Genomic DNA, 23,118 nt, shown 5'->3' with positions numbered 1-23,118 from the left:
ATTATTTGTCAAACAATGGGAATGAAACATTGGTTATTATTCCCCCTCACAATGTAAAACTCCTATTTAATTATCATTATGGAAAACTTCATTTTGTTTAATAGATCTCAAGACCTTAGTATATTTGCACAATGGGACGATGCAATAGAAGCAATTAGTCTGAGTTTTCAGTTCTGGTCAACAAACACATCACTATCATAATTACAGTCATTTTCAACTATTTCATCATTATACCATGTTGATTTTATGTGTCCTTGTTGATCTACACACTATGAGACCATTATTCCCCTCTCAACCATAAAAGTTATTATCTCTCCTTAACATTGCTTCTTCACAACAAGGGAGATTTTTCTATATATTTATTTGAGATTGAGACATAAATCCACATCTCACTGTGTATGCTTCATGTGCTTAGACCAAGGCACTCTGTCATCTCATAATTTTAAACTCCAACAAAATCCTGACAGAAACACCAATACGAATATCCAAGAACGAATGGCATAATTCTCATGTTATATCCTAGGTTGCCAATTCGGGTTCAGGGACGAATTTCGGTTTGGGGTTCAGGTTCGTGGGTGGGTTTGTGAGTATATATATATATATATATATATATATATATATATATATATATATATATATATAAAGAAACTCGCATAGTTGTAAAACTAACTTACTAAGTCATTTCATAGTATGAATATATCAATGTTACTTGATTATTGATCAATGCCAAATGTCAAAGATAAACATTAAATACTCACTCATTAATCTATGTTAATGTTGTAAATAAAATCATTCATTGAATTATTAAAATGCAAAATGGAATTTCAAAACATAGACTACTTCATCAGATTGATAGATAATAAATTATAATTTAATAAAGTTTGAAACATGGTGATAAATCATAAATGAGTCAATGACAAATGTTTAAACATAGTTTATCAAAGATGCAAGTGCCCTTCAAGGGTCAAATGGGTCATCAAAATATGAGGGATCAATGGCTTCATCCTCATCTATATCATTTTCCTCATCATTGGAACCCAAACTAGTTCCACTAGCCCTAGATGCAACCACATCCTCCTCCTCATCCTCCTCAACATCTAGCAAGGCAATTCTAGATATATCCTAGACAGTCATATCCAAGTCAGAAGCCTCGGGTAGTACATCCCACAACTTCTCTGGTCCCTTCTTATATCCTGGATCCTTGCGTGATAGGAGGCACCAATTGTGAATAAATACCAAGTCCTTTGCTTTTTTTGAACCCAACCAGTTATGCTTCACTGAGTGGATAAAGGAGTATGTACTCCAATTCTGCTCAGTAGCAAAAGAGCTCGCAACCTAGAGAGAACCAACACAATTTAAAAAAATTAGAAATTGTAAATTTACAATACAATAGGAATTTAAGAGTGCTAATTCGACAAGCTAAGCGGCCATAAGAAAAGGGAAAAAAACTTAAATACATATTATGATAAGATCTTAATGGCAAGAGGTTGGAGGTACATGTAACTTTGCCCATGTAAGTACCACCATCCGATGGCATCCATTCTACTTTGGTCATTGATTGCATCAGGGTCTGCATTTTTTCTTGAGACAAAATCTACATACTCTCTCCTAACATTCGATGCCACATTAGGATCACTAAAGAGCCTGCTAAATGCTCTCTTATACCTAATAGAAACTCCGGGATCTCTGTATGGTGCCACCCTACGAGGAATAGAAAGTATCTCACCGCTATAATATCTGGGAGAAAGTGCATATGCTAGGAGGGGTAAAGGTGTGGTCATCTTGTTCCAGTGATGTAGAACAATTTTCTTCACCTTATTGTACAAGGTATCCTCAGGATCCCGCTCTCTCCTTTGAATGACTGGGGATATCAAATGATGTACATGTAAGTTATCTTGATGTAGTATTAATAACTTAATTAAAATAAAAAGTCAAAATCTCTCAATAAACAAGGATAAAGTATTGTATAAAAATTTAAACTTATTGATTTCATTCTTTCTAGCATGGAGTCCATGGTATCATATATGCCCCCCAAACAAGGCTTATTAGTGTCGGCATACTGAAGCATAGACATGATGGGCTTGGTGAGTTCTAATGCATATTCCACCCTATTCCAAAAATCATCACTCAAGATCAAATCCTTTACAATTTTAGCCCTTTCTGTATTGGTTTGCTTCCATCCACCCCATTTATTGCTAATAACCATTTGACACAATGCTTTTTCACCCTCACAAGTCGTCTAAGGATGATTGTGTGTGAAGCAAACCTTGTTTCAGCAACCTATTACCATGTTAATTCAAATTTTGAGTTAATATAATAACACATTTCAAATATCAAATATGTAAACAACACAAAAATTAAAAAATATGTATTAATTTATGTAAAGTATGACACAAAAATTAAAATGATAAATGAAGCTAAATAAAATTTAAAATTTACCTTCAATAATTCGAAGTGGGAGAAAGTTCTGAAAATTGCTTGTGACATATGGTGGTTTGTCGCAAACATTTGGATCTGCTCACCCTCTTCATACACTTTTTTCACCCATTCAATTTGGGTGCCAATTGCTTTCATCACCAAGTTCAAGGAGTGGACAGTGCATGGTGTCAAAAATATATGCTCATATTGTGCTTCTACCAAAGCACTTGCAGCCTTACAAACTTTAACATTGTCCCTTGTTACTTGGACAACATTGTCAACTCCCATGGACTCTTTGGATTCAATGAGAAGTTCGGCAATAAAATTTGCATCCTTTACCTAGCCTTCATAATCAACTGCCCTCAAAAAAATTGCCCCCTTGGGGCAGACAACAATCACATTTATTAATAGATGGTTTTCGCAATCTTTCCATCCATTAGAGACAATGCTCAACCCCGTTTGGATCCAAGAATCTTTCATTGGTTTGAGGAGGTTTTCTACATTTTTCCTCTCATTATGCAATATGGTGGTTCTCAACTTTTCATATCCAGGGGCTCGGTAACCACGAGGTGCTTCATTTATTGCTTGCACCAACGCTCTCCAATAAGGTGATCTCACTAGATTGAATGAAACACCATTCGTAATGAGGCAACGCCCAATCTTTTTCTCTCTTTTCATTTTCAAATGCCTTATCTAATGGGCCTCTCTTGTGGGATGGGGGTGTTTCTAACTTTCTATTTCATCTTCATCCACAGATGGGGTAGGTAGGAAGGGATGTGGTCTAGTGGTTGTTTGAGAGGGTGGTGTTGGTGGTTTTTGCTTTGATAGGCCGACAACCCCTTTTTACCTTCCTCTGGGGGGCCCTCACACATGCTAATCCCTTGACCTGGTGGGCCTATCAAATGATGTTTAACTCGGTAATATGAGCTTCTATATTGGTTTTGGCAAAAATTGCATTTCCATATATACCCTCCCCCTCCAACACATTGCTCAATTCTTATTGTATACTTCCACAAAGGATAGCTTTTATCAATTTTAAATCTTTGGGATCCTACCCCACCCAATGAACCTTGACTACTCATTCTATGATTCTTGCAATCTATTAAAACAATTTTTTAAAAAAAAAGTATTTCAGAACTTATACAAAACTTGATAAAAAATTAGAACAATAAATATTAAAAAAACTAAAAACAAACTATGAAAGAAGCAAAAGGAAGGATCAAATGCATACTTGGAACACTCAACACTGATTATTTGAAGGATTTGAGACTCCACAAACAATCTCTACAACCTTCTCTTCAAACTTGCAAAATGGCCACACCAAAATGAAAGAGCAAAATGGAAAAGCAAATGAGAGATTAGATGAATGAAAAGTATCTGATATGCCATACTTTAGGGTTTGAAAAAAAAAAAAAAACCCTCATTTTTTAATGTTTTTATGGCCAATTTATGGCCCCACATGCCGCGGGTCCTCCCAGATTAGACTGGGTCTACTACGAGTCCAGGCAGGGTCTGTACAGACGCTGCTATGACCCATAGCGGACCTGGGCTCGAATTCGGACCCGGGCTCGAGCTCCAGGGTCCGAATCCGGTAACGTAGCTTATATCTTATATGATGCTTCTTTAAGGTTCTTTGATGATGGCAACGAAATAGCTCTTAATTTTTGTTTCAAGAATCTGACATATGAGACTCCTGTTTTAAGTATAGGGTTGCAATTCACAATCTTCACTTTCACATCACCGATCATACTGAGAACCCAAAACTTGTCTTCTAGAATTATTTAGTTTGGTGGAACGATGAATCCACTTACTGTATTTGCACTGTCGATTATAACTAGGCAAATATCTAATTAAAGGTTCTACAATGTCATTTTGGTTTTCTTGTTTATTTTGTTCTATTGAATAGATGTGTCATTGCACGAACACCCTGATTAGGGTGAGACCCGATACTCATGTAGTTAGTGCTTATCCATTCCTATATCTTTTCATGCCCGCCATTTTTAAGAGGGTGTGCGCTATATGCATAATCTTCCTACAGACTTCTCTTTGCAATTCATTTGTATATGTAATGTCAACTTCTACTATATTATATGGATGCCTCGTAATGTATTGGTGAATGATTTATTATGCCATATTGATCCATTAAATTGATGTTCTGTTATATCACTCTATGCTCTATTCATTTCACTGTATTGACTTTCCCTTTGTTCATGTGAATATGCAAGCAACTGTTCCTTTGTTTCACAGTTTATGTCAATCACATTTCTTTGATGCTAAGAAAGTGGTTGAAGGTGGAATGGCTTCATATGGTAATTGTCACCACTCCTATTCATTGGTTGTGTTTCCATGTGGAAGTTGTGTGCCTGTTGGCATTGGTCCTGACAAGGGTATCTTCAATCTTCAGCGGCAAGAGGTTCATTGAATATTTTGTTGGCGGTTAGCAAGCATTTGGTATCCTTCGAGCCATGGCATTTGATATAGCTATGAAATAGACATTATCGCTAACATCTTGTTGGGACATTATCAGTATGTGGTGTTTCATTGAATCAATTTTTTTTTTTGGTGAGGAATCCTTTTGGTATGCACATCCGTGATCATGAGGTCTGGAAGTTATTATTGTGATTGCTACAACGATCTCTGTATCAGTTAGACACTTTGTGTGTCATCAATGTTTATATAGAAGACCAAATGACACGCTAAGCACTGGTTCTTATTAACCTTTAATCAACTTTTAGTGCAGGTATAAGGAATTTGGAACTGCCAAATGAATATTATGATTTTGCATATTGAATTTGTTTGGCTCCTTCATAATGGACCATAGTTATTTCATGATGAATTTCTATTCGCTGCTGCAAGGCTGCCTCATTGGCACACATTGAGAGAGCACTGATCTCTCAAGACTGCGACATTGGCATAATCTGAACTCTCAAATTTAATTGGATCTTCCTTAGCCTGGCTCTAATACCAATAATCAAGATAGTGTGGATATGAATTAATTCAATTCTGCAAAACTGAATGCAAAGTCTGAATGTAATTCTATTACTGTACTGCAGTCCCGATCTGAAGAGATAATTATCATTTATTGATTTCGATGATATTCTCTCATGAACCATTTGCATATAAATAGCCACCAAGAAGCATTGAAGGAATAGTCATGACTGTTCGGAATTATATCTCATTGAAGATACACAATCATTAAGATGTATTAATCAAACGGACCCGATAATTATGAACTATTTACTAACCAACCGATGGTGATTGGTTATGTTTATGCACTAAACATCCTTCATTAATACCCTTTGATCTGTAGTGAATTATACACACGATTCATGCTGAAGCATACAGAATCAATATTAATCAGCAATAGAAAGCCCGATTCAAGAGAGATGAATATAATCCGATTTCTCAGGCTTCCATACTTGGATTTGGCAATGTAACGCAACGATAACTTCATGACAAGATCATTCCTGTATATACATATATTTCTATGTGTATGTGTATGTACATGCTCACATAGTTCACCAGTTTATCCTTAAATTCTGACCGACAATATTAAATTTGACACTCCCTGTTAGCTAGGGAAGATAACTAAGTATGAACTGGTTTAGATATCACCTACTACGTGATATCAAGGAGTATACAGAACATCAAGTCTTCGTAATTCATATATTCTTGTTATGGTATGTGCATTGACATTATGCCATATTATGTGTACCATAACATATCATGGCATGTCCATGGATATTACGTCCCAGAACATCCACCGTGATTATCTCATAAAGAGCATATTGATACACAACAGATATCAAGTCAGCATGATATCTATCAAATTTTTTAATTCTATTTATACACTTTAAATCTAAGTGTCATGTCTTTACATAAATATCAATTATATTATATAGATAATATAATTATATTAATAATATAGATAATATCAGATGTATTAATATTAAAATTATTACTTCAATGCATAATATATTTAGATTATTAATCTAAATATTATATTCTATCGTTAAATTTTAATTCCCATATTTAATACTAATATATTTTGCAATAGTTATGGTAATATTATCAATATTATAACTATAACATTGTTAATAATTTATTTATTTATTATTCCTATATATATATATATATATATATATATATATGGATTTATTTTGACAGGGATATCACACTTGGTGTTACAGGATGAAAAAGAATGTTAAAGAGGATAAATTTGGGTTGGTGATTGGGCGACACATCATTTGTGTTTGTGTGATTGAATGTGTCAAGAACGGTAGTTGTTTCCATGATAATTTTGCATAAAAAAGTACATGGCATGTACTATTTTTTGTGCCTTAAATAAGGCACAATATATTGTGTACAATCTTTTGTTCTTTAGAATTTCTTATTTCCATTTTATTGATCATGTGTTACTATAATGAAATACTAAAATTACACCCTTAGTCATATCAGAGCCCATGGTGGCCCTGACGAAACAATGTTTGCATGTAGACCATTATTTGTGTCTTGATAAAAACAAGCATACCTGTGTCATCTCTGCATAAAGATTAAAGCTGGTTGTTGATTAAATTGGTGGAAATGTTACTGTACAAATTCATGTCATTAATACTGTTATAATGAACAAACTCAGCTTGTGGAAAGCAATACAGAACATCAACAATATAGATAAAGACTCAAAGAAAGAGATGAAATATGGTAGAGAAATCGCTCTAGCTGATCCAGGGGCATTGCGCAACTTGAAAGGAAATCTAGTGGCATAAGTATCTCTTTCAAGGATTTGAAAGGTGTTCATATCATAATCAATAGTGCATCCATTTTCTATATGTAAGTACATATGTTGGTTGTGGATACATTATGAGAAAGGTGCAAGTTTTCTTTCCTAAGCTTCATGGCATCAGCATCTCATGTGGAATACCTACACGGATATGTACCTGGTGACTGAGGATAACATTGATTGTGATTGATGTTCTCAGTCAGCTCTTGGAGGCATCCCTTCTGTGATTGATTGATGATTTCGTGTATGGTGGCATAACTTTCCAGTCTTGAACATTTATTGGCAACCAAGCCCTTAACAAGAAATTAAGAATTGTTTCAAATTTTAGTAAGTTACAGCTCTTCCTGGTACTGTGGTTGAGATATCGGCTTTCAATGAATGCTTGATTGAAGGTCAAATAAGGAGATGGCATGCTACTCACGTAAAGTGCTAATGGTGCTTCAATGAAAACTCTAAAAGTGGAATCAATTGCTGGCTTCTTGACTAAAATGGAAAACTGTCTGTTAGAAATCCTAATGAGAGACAACCCTGCCCTACCAAAAGCCAAATTTAACCAGGGAGATTGTCATTGAGATAAGCTATGGATTGGAAACTAGCTGTTTGAGCAGATCAACAAACTGCATTTGTTTCCAGTTATATGTGTATGAAATTCTAGAAAAATTCTGAATTTCGGGCTAAAATTGAATTCTTGATTTATTTGGCAGGTACCCTTCTTCTTTTGGCACTTGTATTGTATATGTCTCAATATCACAACAGATGAATGGGTAATCACATATTTCTTATTTCCTATCCTCCCATTATTTTGTTGTTTTCAATGAGATTGCCATTCTTATTTGTTTATCGAATATTTTCTTTTACAGGTGAATTGGGAGAAATATCCAGAGTTTCAAGTTGAAACTCCTCCTGAGCCAGGTGTGCTTCATATAATAGTCTAGTGTTGGCACTCTGATTATAATTCCATAATGTGTAGACCTGAGTATATTTTTTTGTCTTTTGATTATTCTTTCAGGTCGACCTTTCGCTGGAAAGAAATTTAAGAATCCCTATAATAAAGGCATTGTGCAGAATATGGTGGCATTTCTCAAATCCAAAGCATAGATGATGCACTCAGGTTCACACATTATGAGGAAACTGTAATTCTTCTTTTAACTTCAAATATTGATATGCCCATATCATTTAATGTGAAACACTGTACCAAGAAACATTGCGATGACTCATATTTGACCTTATCTAAGGATTCCTATTGTCTCATGTAGCTTTAAATTCTTCCATTACATGTGTGTATACTCTCTTAAATCCTCATGTAGCTTTAAATACTTGTATTCCACGTGTGTATCTTCTCTCCCTGTAATGGGAGTGTGTGATCTTCTAACCCCATGTATAGCATTCCCACAAATTTTAGAGCCTAGTATAGAGCTGCAAATCCTTCATTATTTACCTATTGTTGTTTTTGGAATGAATGGATGAAGGAATTTAATGTCATCCACAAGACCAGCAGTCTAAGGGACCAAGAGAAAACTAATTAATCTGCCTTTTGAAATTTCGCCAAGTTGACCCTTTTGTTGTGGATCTGCATTAAGAAAATTGTTGTTTTGTGTAATCTTGCCCCTTCAAAACATTCATTCAGACTATTCACCTGTAAGTTATGTCTGTATTAGTTGTGAATATCTTCATAAGATACACATTCTTTGATAAACTGCTTAGTTACCGGATTCGCCTGGAAATGGCCGGATCCGGACTCGGGTCCGATTTGGATCCGGATCCACGTATGGATCCGTGAGGATCTGGGCAGGATTTGTAATACTGCTTGTGGATCCGTAAGGATCCGCGGCCCGCGGATCCTTACGGATCCACAGCCAGGATTATGAATCCTGCCCGGATCCTCGAGGATCCACGCGCGGATCCGCGTGAATCCGCGGCAATGACAAGAGGAACTTGCAAAAACGTGAGCCCATTATCATTTTTTAATGTTTTTTTTTTGCCATAAAGGCCCTAAACCCTAAAAATGACCCTCTAAATCACAATGCAAGTTCATTTGCTCTCTATTTTGCTCTCTCATTTTGCTCTCTCATACTTGCTAGTTTGAAGTGAAGTGCTTGGATTCGAAGGAGATCGGTTGTGGAGCTTCAAATACCTTGCAAGAAGTGTTTAAGGTATGCATTTCAACCATATTCTTGAATTCTTTCATAGATTATTGATTTAGTTTTAGTTTTCCAAATTTTCAAGTTTTTGTGCAAGTGTGAAGCATGGTTTTCTTTCACTTTTTTTTTCTAGATTGCAAGAATAGAACGAGTAGTCAAGGCTCAGTGGGTGGGGGTGGGGCTGCATCACCAAGCTTCAAAATTGATAAGGGGTCTCCTTTATGGAGACACACAACAAGAGTTGCACAATGTCCTGGGGGTGGGGCATACATATGGAAATGTAATTTTTGCAACATACAACATAGAAGCTCCTATTCCCGAGTGAAACTACATTTTTTGGGCCCTGCGGGTGAAGGAATTCACATGTGTCAAGGTAGTGATAAGAAGGGATTACCAGCTGCACAAATAGCAGCATTAGCAAAAGAACAAGATGATGCTGATAGAGCAGTTGCAAAAGCAAAACGTGGTGCTTCCAAAAAAAAAATATACCAACACCATCATCTGATCAAACAAAGACAAGAACACATCCTTTTTTGCCTATGCCAACTACAGATGATGAAGATGAAGACCCATCTCCACTCACCCGCAAGAGAGGCCCACTAGATAGGGCATTCCAAATTGAAAAGAGAGACATTGCTGATCACAAAATTGGACATTGTTTAATTGCAAATGGTGTTTCATTTAATTTTGCTAGATCACCTTATTTTAGGGAGATGGTGGAAGCAATAAATGATGCACCCCATGGTTACAAACCGCCTGGTTATGAGAAGTTGCGCACTACCATATTACATGATGAGAGGAAAAATGTAGAGGCTCAACTTCAACCAATAAGAGATTTTTGGGTTCAATCGGGTGTGTCTATTATTTCAGATGGTTGGAAAGATTGTAGAAACCGTCCATTGATCAATGTTATTGTTGTATGCCCTAAGGGGGCAATGTTCTTGAAGGCAGTTGATTGTGAAGGGCAAGTGAAAGATGCAGAATTTATTTCACGCATTCTCATTGATGCCATAGAGTCTGTGGGTCCTGATAATGTTGTCCAAGTGGTCATGGACAATGCAAAAGTTTGCAGGGCTGCAGGGATAATTGTAGAGTCTAGATATGATCATATCTTTTGGACACCATGCACCGTCCACTCTCTCAATTTAGTGATGAAAGCAATTGGCACCGAAATAGATTGGGTGAAAATGATATATGAGGAAGCTGAAGAGATTCAAATGTTTGTGACAAATCACCACATGTCACAAGCAATTTTTAGGAGTTTCTCGGACTTGGAGTTATTGAAGGTAAATTTTTATATTTAATATATAATTGAATATTATTGGATTCCACAATTATTAATTTTTGTTGTTGTTTACATTAACATGTTTTAGTTTTTAAATGTTTTACTAACTTGAGTTTAACATGTTCTTAGGTTGCTGAAACTCGCTTTGCCTCTCACACAATTGTTTTGAGACGACTTGTGAAGGTAAAAGAAGCATTGAAGCATATGGTCATTAGCCCCCAATGGGGCATTTGGAAGAATTCCAATATAGCAAGGGCTTTAAATGTGAGAAGAATGATACTAGATGAGGATTGGTGGGGTCTTGTGAGTTATGTGTTGGAAATCACCGATCCAATAATGGCAATGCTTCGCTTCGCAGATAGTGATGAGCCATGCCTTGGGGATATTTATGATTCCATGGATAGTATGCTGGAAAAAATTAAAATGGTAAGTTTTACGCTCTTTTACAACAATTTTTTATTTGAGAGATATCTAGATTCTAAATTTTAAATTAACATATTCACTAATTATAATTATTATTCATATTTCATATCTTAGGTCATACAGAGGAGGGAGAATGATCCTGAGGACACCCTTTACAAGAAGGTGGAAAAAATTGTTCATCATCGATGGAACACGATGACCACACCTTTGCACCTCCTTGCATATGCTCTATCCTCGAGGTACTATAGTTCTTATCAAATGTTTGTGCTTATTTTATCCAATGTTTGTGCTATTGATATTTTATAGTGTTCAATTGTCTTTTGTTATCCCCAGGTACTATAGTGCAGATGTACTTTGCCTTCCAGGTAGAGTGCCACCATTTAGAGATGCAGAGGTTGCAGATGGGTATAAGAGGGCACTAGCTAAGATATTCCAAGATCCAGAGATTGGGGCAATTGTGAGGAGTGAATTTGTTGCTTTCAACTCAAGTGAGGATTTCGACCCTATTGCCATAGCAGACCAAAGCAGGATGGGTGCCATCAAATGGTGGTACCTTCATGGGCAAGCCTTCACGTACCTCCAACCTCTTGCCATAAAGGTCCTATCCCAAGTAAGTTTGTAAAATTAAGCTTAAGGTTAACATTCTCAATTCCTTGAATTTATTATTTAATTTATCTATCTTGATTGTTGTATTGATAATTTTTAATTTCTCTTTAGGTTGCCAGCTCTTCTGCCACTGAGCGGAATAGGAGTACTTACTCCTTTATCCACTCAATCAAATGCAACCGGTTGGCTCCAAAAAAATCAGAAGACCTTGTGTTCATTCACAACAATTTGCGCTTGTTGTCACGGACGGATCCTAAGTACAAGAAGGGGCCCGAAAAGCTTTGGGATGTAGCACCCGAGACTCTTGATTTAGATATGACCATATGAGATCTTGCTAGATCCACTTTGATTGATGTGGATGATGAGGAGGAGGATTATGAGTTAACAATCCCCTCTACTACTAGTGGTTTGGGTTCCTCTATTGATACAGATGCAGCACTTGCAGCTCACCAGTACCCCTCTGATGCGGATTTTCTTGAAAATCCATTTGATGATTAAATAAAAAACTTTAGTGTTGACTCTTGACTCTTTTATGAGTAAATCATGTTATAAACTTTAAGTTTAATGATCTATATTTTGAATGTTACAAACTTTCACTTTCAGTAATTCAATGTGAATGTGTTGATTTTCTTTATAATCGTGAAAATAGATTAATTATCAATGTCATTGATCAAGTATACTAGATTCATACTATGAAATGATTTAGTTTTAGAATTATGTATATTTCTCTTATTTTTTAGTGTGTGTGTGTGTATATATATATATATATATATATATATATATATGCATGAATCCTCCACGAATCATAATTGGTAAAAAAAAAAAAAAATCCCAAATCCACGGATCCGATTCACGTGCCCGAATCGGATTCGTGTCACGAATCAACAACTAAGATAAAATGTCAGCCCGATTGCACCCCATTTCCACCCTCTATAACGTCCCACTCCTCTTTTGGGAAATTTCCATCTACTAGTTTCACATCTCAAATGATGAGTTGGTTCTCAGTTGAGCAATTAGAATTTTGTCCTTTCCTTTGATTGTGGATACTAATTATTCTTTTTCACCATGCTCCCACGCGGGTTTAACTTCTTTTAACATAAGTTTTTTTTTCTACATGATTGTTTTGTTCACATAGCAATCTTGAATATCACCCATTGTTATCTCTATGTTAGTGTTTGAGAACCCCTAGAGATTTATGTTTGGTGCAGGAGCACCTAGTTTTTGGTGGTTCAAGGAGGTTAAGAGTGATATCATAATCAGTTCTCAAGTTCGTAAGGTCATTCCCATAGTTGAACTTGTCGTTATTGGCAAATTATTGGCCAGGGCCAAAAAATCAAAATCAGCAAATATCAAAGATAAGCTGGGAACTTATCGGGAAAACATCAGGAACTTCCAAAAATTGCTTTAATTTAATTGGAAATGCTTTTTTTTGCAAAATTCAATAACAAGATGCATCTAATGAGTCAGTAAATGAGTAAACCAACCAAACAAGCTGATCTAGGTATATATAAATGCAAATAGGATACAAAATTGTATCCTTGTGTGGAATGTTGATGGCTCATAGCTATAGTTTGATAGTTTGAACTCTAAAGAAAACTAAAAATAGCAAATTATCTTTGTAAAACTATAAGCAAATACAAATGTCAAGTACGATTTCAAAATAGGCTATATCTTCGTCTTCCCCTTCCCAACAGCTCTAGTAAAAACTATTGGAGTGGGAGGGAATCTAGCCCCGGAAGACTATTGTGGCTGAGTTTGGACCTCCTTCTTAGATGTAGATGGTGCTTACACTGGCAATGCCTTCTAATCATTTGCATCCTCTTCACCCTTAGTGCTCGCATCCTCCTCAATGTCACTACGGATCCACCTTCCTCCATAACTTGCCTCTCCAAATCATAGATCTCGTCGTCTATGAACAACAGAGGTTGCTTTTGTGATGACCAATAACAGTAGGGATCTATGTAATTCCAAATCAAGTGGACCAATTCTTGTTAACTCTACCTTTCTTATGCACAATTTAAGGTTATAATGCCATAAACAAGGTCATTGAGGTGTCTTTGTGCTAACTTGTTCCTCTTTGTCGTGTGAATGGCCTCAAATAAGCTTCAGACGCTCACAACTGGATGAGCTACATGGCTGACATAAGATGCATAGGGCAAGTTTTTGCACATTTGGAACATTTCCACCCCGATTTTGCCACTAAGCACCTGCAAGATAAATAGTAAAGTGATAGAAATCAAGGTGAAAACATATTTTAGTAACTTAGTTTTTATTTACCTATCAATCATGCGAAAGACACCAAATGTCCAAATATTGTACCTGGGGTTTGCATGTTCCTTCCTCTTCTTGCCAAGTTTGAGAAGAATAGCTTTCCCAATGCATCAGAATACACTTCCAGCTCAGCCACAATGAGGTCTCTCACCCCAAAATTAGGTACCATCCTTTGTATGCAATCAATGAAGCCCTTCATGACCTCTCCATTGGGATCCCCATAGGGTGGATGTTGAAATTGGTAGCTTCAGTTAGATAAATATGGATAACAATATAATCAATATAACAAGATGATTGTATGCATGTATATGTATCAATGTACATCGTATATTGATACATATACATACATACTTAGTAGTTGAAATCATATCATGATATTGATCTTATTGTTGAAGCAAATTGATCATCATAAAATCATATCGAATATGTTCCAAGTATATTACTGCAAATTTACATCATGCTCCAAAATGATCAAATCATATTGATCGAGATGCATGATAGATCCGATATTATTGGCATTTTGTATTGCAAGATCGAGCTTCATATTGACAGCCACTGATTGATATTTGTTCCTATGGATCAGGCTTCATATTATAGCCACTGATCATGATGCATTTGTATTATCATTGTAGCCGCCAATCACTGGTTTTGTATTTGTCATAATGTGTTTGCATAACCACTGATAACAATTGGTTATGCTAAGGTAATGAAGAGGTATGTATAAAATACTTGTTGATGAATAGACACATCTCCTATGAGGAGGCATGTCTATTTATCAACATGCCTCCTCCTCTTGACATGTAAATATATGAATGCCAATGAAGATCAAACTTCAAGATGCACACAGTAATCTATCAGTGCATACTACTTGGAGTTCAATCTTCATTGATATATATATATTCTTCATATTGAGATTTAATTGAAGTGCAGTCCATAACTGCAGATATATATATATATTTGAAGGACAGATCATTATCACAACATGAATCTCTTGGAGATCAAATACCATTAGATGAAATTCAGGCTTCTGAATTTATGATCAATATTTTTCAATATTGATTTAGCATCACCTTCATATTTGTAAAGTTCAAGATTATCAATTTCTAATTACAATTTGCACAAAAGTACAATGATCACTTAGAATCGTATTCTGAAAATTTGAAAACATGTATGGTCAATTCTGAAATAAATTTAATAATCTTTAACAGGGCATCAGAGACTCGCTAAGGAAGATCCGATTAAATTTGAGAAATTAGATTATTCAAAACTTAAGCATTTTCCCTCTTGAAATTGAAATCACATTCCACTCTTCATAATGTCAAGTGTAAACAGATTTGAGGATCATATTGAAGGTGCAACCAATTTTACATCATGGAAATTTAGAATCATGATGATTTCAAAAGAAAATAAATTTGACTCTTTTGTGAAATAAAACAAACCAGAACTAGAGAATGATCTTGAGAAAGCTCAATGGATTGAGAACAACAAAAAGGCTACGAAACTTGTTGTAGATGCAGTTAGGGATCATATAGTACCTATCTAATCAAAACAAGATACTGTATATCTAATGCTTAAATATCTTGAAAACACATTTGAAACAAATAACACAAGTAGAATCATTTCTCTAAAGAGGCAACTTAATCATGTAATAATGAAAAAGGGAGAGTCAATCACTACACATTTCATGAGAATCACAGAACTAAGAGATTAACTCTCAATAGTTTGAAATCAAATTGATAGCAAAGAGTTAACATTAATAGCTCTAGGTGGCCTATCATATACATAGGAATCATTTATTTAGGGAATAAGTGCAAGGGAAAAACTCCTTGAATTTGATAGATTGAGAGCATATTGTTTACAAGAAGAATCTAAACTGATGAACAGAGGAAACAATCAAGTTCAATAGATGAGGATATTCATTTGCTAAACACAAATTCTCATAAGAAAGGAAAGAAGAAAAATCTCAAAAGAAAGAAGAATACTTATGGAAATGTGTCGTCCAAGAAGAGGAAATACATTTCCCAAACACAATGTTTTAGATGTGATCCATATGGACACAATTCAATCAAGTGCCCTGATAAAACAAAACAACAAGCATCCTTTGCTAAAGTTGGAAAGACAAATATAGAACATAATTCTAAGAAATTTGTTTTCTACTCAACATTATCAAGCCAAGTATTAAAGAAACTCTATACTTGAGTGATTAATAGTGGTTCATCGAGAGACACCATGAGATTCAAATATTACTCAGATACTATGGTAGAAGAAATTGTCGAAGTAACTATCGGGGAAGATTTCACACAATGAGTAAAGGGGGTTAGAACTTCCACCATAAATTTGAAGTTTGGCATCTCTCTACAACTCACTAGAGTATTGTTTGTGTTGGGAATAATGAGGAACCTTATGTCCATCTTTGCTCTTTAAGACAACTGATATAGGGTTACCTTTATGTATGAAAAAGTTTTGGCATGGCCAAAGAACTGCACCATAAAAATCACAAACTATAGGTATAAGACAAGGATATCTTTACAAACTTTGCACAGACATAAATCAAGATCTTATTCATGAGACCCATGACTCAAATAAAATTTGGCATCAAAGATTAGGACATATTCATTTGTTGTGCCCACCTTTAGTAGAAAAATTGGTGACAGGGTTGCCCAAAGCAAAACAAATTCATAAGGAGCATGCACAAGGTGTGCCCTAGGAAGGAATACAAAGAGGACCTTTCAAAATAGTTTTAGTAAATCCAAAAATGTATTAGATTTAGTCCACTTTGACTTATGTGGACCCATGTTTGTACCCTCTACTAGTGGTTTCTTAAATCATGTAATCTTTGTAGATGATTTTTCTAGAAAGACCTGGATCTATTTTCTTAAGTGTAAAGACTTGGCAGAAATCCTTAAAAGGTTTAAGGAGTTTAAAGCTCTTACAAAAAAATTGACCGGGAAGAAAACCAAAGTTCCGAGAATAGATAATGGGAAGGAATACACTTTAGAATTTTTTTACAGAATTTTTTTAACGAATTTTGTATAAATGTTTGGATTAAGAGGGAGTTTAGTGTACCCTACAATCCATAACAAAATGGTGTTGCTAAGAGAAAGAATAGAACTATTGTAAAAGCTACTAGAGCAATGTGGTATGACCAAAATATAGAAAATTCATATTGGGCATAAGCCTCTAGGACAACTGTCTACATTCAAAATAAATGTCCCCACTCACATCTAGATAACAAAACTCCCGAAGAAGCATTTACTAGAGTAAGACCTGATATAAGTCACTTAAGGATTTTTGGTTTCCTTGTCTACATCCATGTGCCTAATGAAAACATCTCTAAATTAGAACCCATGGAAAAAAGGGTATTTTGTGGGTTATAGTGAAACATCGAAAGCCTAGATAGAATATACATACTTGGACACAAACAAATTAAACTCAGCAGAGATGTCACCTTTGAGGAAGATGTTGCTTTCAAAAGATCTAAGAGCTCTCATGAGATTGAAATTCAAGATTCCCCTAAAGACATAGAGGATGATCTTGCTCCTGTGATTTAGAGGGAGTTTCTTGAAGAAACCTTAAATGAAAATCAATATGATCTAGATAAGATCCCATCGACAACAAAAAGAGACCACTTTGGGCCAAGAAGATGATCGAGAAAGCTGAAAATTATGTAGCACCCAAAGGAACTTTTACAGATGTAAGAGACCCTATAGACTGTTTCCAGCTATGTTGTGCTGATGAGTGAGATCATTAATTCAGAACCACCCAATAATACAGAAGCTCTCAAACATCAAGTATGGAAAGATGTTATGATTGAAGAGTATCAGTCCATTGTAAAAAATGATATATGGGATGTAGTACCTAGACCAAAAGAGAAATTTGTTGTCTCTTCCAAATGGCTCTTCAAAATCAAACATGTTGCAGATGGCAATATAGAGAAACAAAAAGCTCGTTTTATTGCCAGAGGTATTGATTATGAAGAGACGTTTACTCTTGTTGCCTAGTACACCCCTATTAGAGGAGTAATAGCTATTGCAACAAATAAAGGCTGGAAGAACCATCAAATGGATGTGAAAATTGCATTCTTGAATGAGACCATTGAAGAAGTCTATATAGAACAGCTTGAAGGCTTTGTGATACATAATGTAGATTCACATGTATGCAAATTGAAAAAAGTCTATGGATTTAAACAGGCCCTGGAGCTTGGTATGAAAGGATTGATAACTATCTTATGGGACTAGGAATTTCTAAGAATGACACAAATCCAAATCTTTATCTTAAGGTAATTAAACGTGATATGTTAATACTTATTTTATTTGTTGATGACTTGCTAATCATAGGAGAAGATCACCTTATTACTCAATGTAAGGACTTGGCCTCAAAATTTGATATGGACTTGGGTAGTTTACATTACTTCCTTGGATTGGAAGTCTAGCATAAATTAAACGGTGTCACTCTCAATCAAGGAAAGTATACTGTTGATATTCTGAAGAGATTTGGGATGTTGGACTGTAGACCCTTGTCTATAGCTATGGAAACTAACTTACAAAAACATAAAAAAGCAAAAATAAAAGTAAAATTTGTAGATCCTACTCTTTGTGGACAAATAATTGGATCATTAACGTACTTGGTTAACACAAGACTTGATATTTGTTCTGCAGTGAACACTCTAAGCCAGTTTATTTGTGAACCAGAGGAGATACACCCTGTTGTTTTGAAGCATATATTGACATACCTTCAAGTTTCCATTGGATATGGTCTCAAATACAAATTGTAGACCTAGGTTTACATGGATACTCTGATTCAGATTAGGCTGGAAGTGTAATCAATTGGAAAAACACATCAGGTTGTTGCTTCAATTTAGGATTGGTTGTGGTTTCTTGGATCAGCAGGAAACAATCTTTAGTAGTACAAAGCTCAACAAAAGCCGAGTACATTGCAACCTCCATGAGAACAAGAGAAGTAGTATGGCTCGAGGAATCACTTGTGGCATTATTTGGCGAGCCACTGAATCCTACTATTATCCATTGTGATAATTAGAGTTGTATAAAGCTTTCAATGAATCTAGTGCTCCATGATAGATCAAAACATAGAAAGATTCCTTACCACTATGTGAGAGACATGGCAGAAAAGGATGTGATTCAGTTAGAGTATATTAGTACAAGTGATTAGACAAAATACATTCTCACCAAGCCTCTTCACAGAGTAAAAGTTGAACACTTTAGGAAGAAACTTGGAATGACTAAAAATGTAACTCATTACTAAGATTGAATCTCAAATTATTTATTTGTCTAATGTATATTTTCGAAAGATGTTTAATGTGTAAACTCTTTTGTCAGATGTGTAAGTCCATGACTTTATGGGCCCCCTTGTGTACATTATTTAAATGTGACGATCTTTTAAATAATGAACACTTGTATTTTGACATAGTAAGATGATGACTTTACAATGATTAGTCTCACTCTCATTATGGATATCATATGACTTGATATCCGTGGACATGTCATGATGGTACCTCTTGGACATTTTGATAGATATCATGAGACTTGCTATTAGTTGAAGATCATTATGGACCTTAAGAGATAATAATGGTGGATAAGTGTGTCCATGGATATACCATGATCTATTACGATAGACATCATGAGACTTGAGGCCAGTGCACATACCATAATGAAGATATGTTATGAAGAATGTCATGTGACTTGACAATCTTAAGAAGCATACCATATCTTCTGATATCACTAGTAAGGTGATATCACTAGTTACTTGGCCAAACCTTCATCTTCCCTAGTTAAGAGGGAGTGTTCAAATTGGTAGCTTCGATTAGATAAATATGCATAATAATATGATCAATATAACAAGATGATTGTATGCATGTAGATGTATCAATATACATTGTGTCTATTGATACATATACATACTTAGATCATGATGTTGATCTTATTGTTAAAGCAAATTGATCATCCATATAATCAGATCAAATATGTTCCAATTATATCGCTGCAAATTTACATCATGCTTGAAAATGATCAAATCATATTGATCGATATACATGATAGATCGAATATTATTGGAATTTTGTATTGCAAGATCGGGCTTAATACTGCTAGCCATCGATTGGTATTTGAAACTATGGATTAGACTTCATATTATAGCCACTGATCATGATGCATTTGAATTATTATTATGGCCAGTAATCATTGGGTTTGTATTTGTTATATTGTGTTTGCATAACCACTAATAACAATTGGTTATGTTAAGTTAATGAAGGGGTATGTATAAAAGACATGTTGATCAATAGACATGTCTCCTATGAGGAGGCATGTTTATTCATCAACATGCCGCCTCCTCCATACATACATACATACATACATACATACATACATACATACATACATATATATATATATATATATATATATATATATATATATATATATATATATATATATATATATATATATATATATATATATATATGCCAATGAAGATCAAACCTCAAGGTGTACACAATAATCTATCAGTGCATACTACTTGGAGTTCAAACTTCATTGATATATATATATATATATATATATATATATATATATATATATATATATATATATATATATATATAAGCTACAAATATATGCACTAGTCATTATTACAACATAATTCTCTTGGAGATTGAATACCATTAGATAAAATTCAGACATGTGAATTTATGATCAATATTTTTAATATTGATTTAGCATCACCTTCATATTTGTCAAGTTCAAGATTATCAATATTCTGATTACAATCCACAGAAAAGTACAATGATTACCTATAACCATATTATGAATAGTTGAAAACAACATATATAGTCAATTCTGAAATAAATTTAATCATCTTTAACAATGGAGAGAAGCAAAAACAAAGGTTGAGAAAGTACCCCACCGCATGGATGGGTTGTTGGAGCTGATTGTTCCATTTCTTATCAATAATTTTCCATCTGGGGCCATATTTGAGGTTGTCCTCCTCGTAGTATTCTTTTACAAACTCTTTAGCCCTATCCATTATTGATGTTTTGTAGCTTATGTTGGATAAATTCTAGTGAAGATATATATATATATATATATATATATATATATATATATATATATATATATATATATATATATATATATATATATATATATCTAATTTGTGTATATTTCATTACAATGATTATTATTATGAATGGACATGTCCCTAAAGAGACATGTCTATTTATAACTCAATTCTCCATATAAATATAATTGATTGCTGCAATTGAAAAACACATACCAAAACTGGCAGTACCATTACATCTGTAGCAATCTTAGGAAATCAACATGGTATCAGAGCCTAGTTACAGATGTAAAGAAGTTTGAGAGAGATATTCTTCAGAAATCAATCTTTACAGTTTGTACAAATGAGAATGAGTCAACAGAGAAGGTGATCATATTGGGTGAACACCACAATCTTGTGCTCGGAACTGATCATGATTGGGATGATGGCCACTAAGATGAAAGTGTCGAATCAGAATTGTGTACTGTTGTTGAGATCCTATGATCTTCTTGGCACATCTACGTAAGGCTTGCTGAGGATTTTCTGATAGGACCAAATCAGACCAGGCATGAACAAGATTGGATCATGCAGACATTGTGCAACAATATCAATTTGAGAAAATGGGTTGTTGGGAGGAAGCTCAATGATCTATCTATGTGAACAAAGACATGTAATCACTAAAAAAGGGCATGAAAACTTATAAAGGTAATCTACAAAAAATATGGGAAGGCATATAGAAAAGAAGTCCCACCAACATATGATGGGTGTCATGTGCTATAACTTAATCTGCATGAATGTGAGTCTCATCTGAGCCACATGTTGTTATAATCACTAATGATAGTGCTTAGGTCAATAATAAGGGTTCAATACAGGGGCTTTCGTATCAAGTTCTTAATTACACCAAAGGAGTAGCGACAATTTTTATGACCAAGTCAGAAGAGACGGTTTAGATGTTTTAGATGACAAAAGGAGAAATCGATGAGACCTTGTGATGTCTTTAGATGGGCATTTGTTTGGTTGCAATTTTGAAATGACCAATTTGATGCAACTCTTATGTGTTTTTAGTATGGCTTACATAGACTACTCTAATAGTTTTTCTCAAAATTATCTTAAATCACATTCCATGTTATTGAACATTTGGGAGCATTCTGGCCTTGACTGTGTGACCTTGACTATCGAACATTTTCAAACTTGTACGCAATAAAGACTAAGGTAATAGGAAATGGGGTTTGATAAAGTATGAAAAATTATTGTTTTTATTTATAATATGTTAATGAAAATAAATTATGATAACTACATCCAATATTGTAATAAAATTGATTCATCATACATTAAGTATAGTATCAATTTTTTTATTTTTCTTATTATAGTGATATTATTATTGAGAATAATTGTTATAGGTGATTTTTATTACTATAACAACTATTTGCTGTGATTGTTTTTCTAAGAATTGTCTTGCAAAAAGAGGGAGATTGATATTAGATTCAAAGGGAGTCTGACTAACTTTGGATGAGGAGCTCTGAATATTGATATTCAGAGGGAGTTTGAAAATCCATGTGTGTGATTGCTTGATTTTGATGGGTCTACCATTGTGTACATCATGACGAAGTGATGAATTCCAAATGATTATCACTTGTATCTATTGGAATCACTATTGCGCTTACACCAAAAGCTCGAGCTATCAACAAATGTCACAACAGCTAGAGACAAGGATCTATGAGAAGCAGTTAAGCACATGTCACAAATCCATCGGTCCATGTTGAAGAGTACGTCCACCTAGAGGGGATGGAGGCGACAACCTCCCAACAATCCCCCTCTTAGCATGGTTTGAGGGATTTAAACCTGTAACCCAACCTCCTATGCCACTTGTTGTAATCATCATTGCCGTTACACCAAAAGCTCGAGCTATCAATGAATGTCAGAACAGTCAAAGACATGAATCTATGAGAGGCAGTTAAGCACATGTCACAAATCCATCGGTCTATATTGAATAGTACCTCCACCTAGAGGGGACGAAAGCACCAACCTCCCAATAGTATCTATAGAAGTTATCGATAACATAACCTTTGAATAACATAACCTTCTATTGTGATAGACATTTTATCATGTCTGAATCAGATTATAATAGATTGTAAACTTGCATG

At 34.8% G+C, this 23,118-nt stretch overlaps 2 protein-coding genes across 7 annotated transcripts in view; both read left to right on the top strand.

Moving 5' to 3' along the window:
* The window catches only part of LOC149543679 (uncharacterized), a 196,838-nt gene that overhangs the window by 149,284 nt on the left and 24,436 nt on the right, over nt 1-23,118 (top strand). For 5 of the 6 annotated variants that reach the window (XM_089798437.1, XM_089798436.1, XM_089798434.1 and 2 more), the window contains 3 exons: nt 7,903-7,962; nt 8,059-8,110; nt 8,208-8,449. The exons of the other annotated variant lie outside the window; for it this stretch is intronic. In XM_089798437.1, the coding sequence (XP_089654563.1) occupies nt 7,903-7,962; nt 8,059-8,110; nt 8,208-8,296 (201 nt within the window). In that variant the 3' untranslated portion in view covers nt 8,297-8,449. Of the gene's footprint in view, nt 1-7,902; nt 7,963-8,058; nt 8,111-8,207; nt 8,450-23,118 lie in introns of those variants that run through there. 6 annotated transcript variants of the gene reach the window in all.
* On the top strand, nt 9,645-12,290 carry LOC149543680 (uncharacterized). Its single transcript, XM_089798433.1, has 5 exons — nt 9,645-10,625; nt 10,754-11,050; nt 11,162-11,286; nt 11,381-11,657; nt 11,765-12,290. Exons 1-5 carry the CDS (start codon nt 9,879-9,881, stop codon nt 11,978-11,980), a joined length of 1,662 nt encoding a protein of 553 aa, XP_089654559.1. The 5' UTR covers nt 9,645-9,878; the 3' UTR covers nt 11,981-12,290.

This window comes from Cupressus sempervirens, chromosome 8, assembly GCF_028749045.1.
Source record: "Cupressus sempervirens isolate cs-2001-9-10 chromosome 8, ASM2874904v1, whole genome shotgun sequence".
NCBI classification, from domain to species: domain Eukaryota; kingdom Viridiplantae; phylum Streptophyta; class Pinopsida; order Cupressales; family Cupressaceae; genus Cupressus; species Cupressus sempervirens.
This window is presented reverse-complemented; position numbering and strand designations above follow the sequence as displayed.

What these genes read in the sequence shown, in the direction of transcription:
- LOC149543680 (XM_089798433.1), top strand. Translation starts at nt 9,879, where the DNA reads ATGCCAACTACAGATGATGAAGATGAAGACCCATCTCCACTCACCCGC. An exon ending in CGGACTTGGAGTTATTGAAG is followed by an intron (nt 10,626 to 10,753) that starts GTAAATTTTTAT and finishes ACATGTTCTTAG; the next exon opens with GTTGCTGAAACTCGCTTTGC. An exon ending in TGCTGGAAAAAATTAAAATG is followed by an intron (nt 11,051 to 11,161) that starts GTAAGTTTTACG and finishes TTCATATCTTAG; the next exon opens with GTCATACAGAGGAGGGAGAA.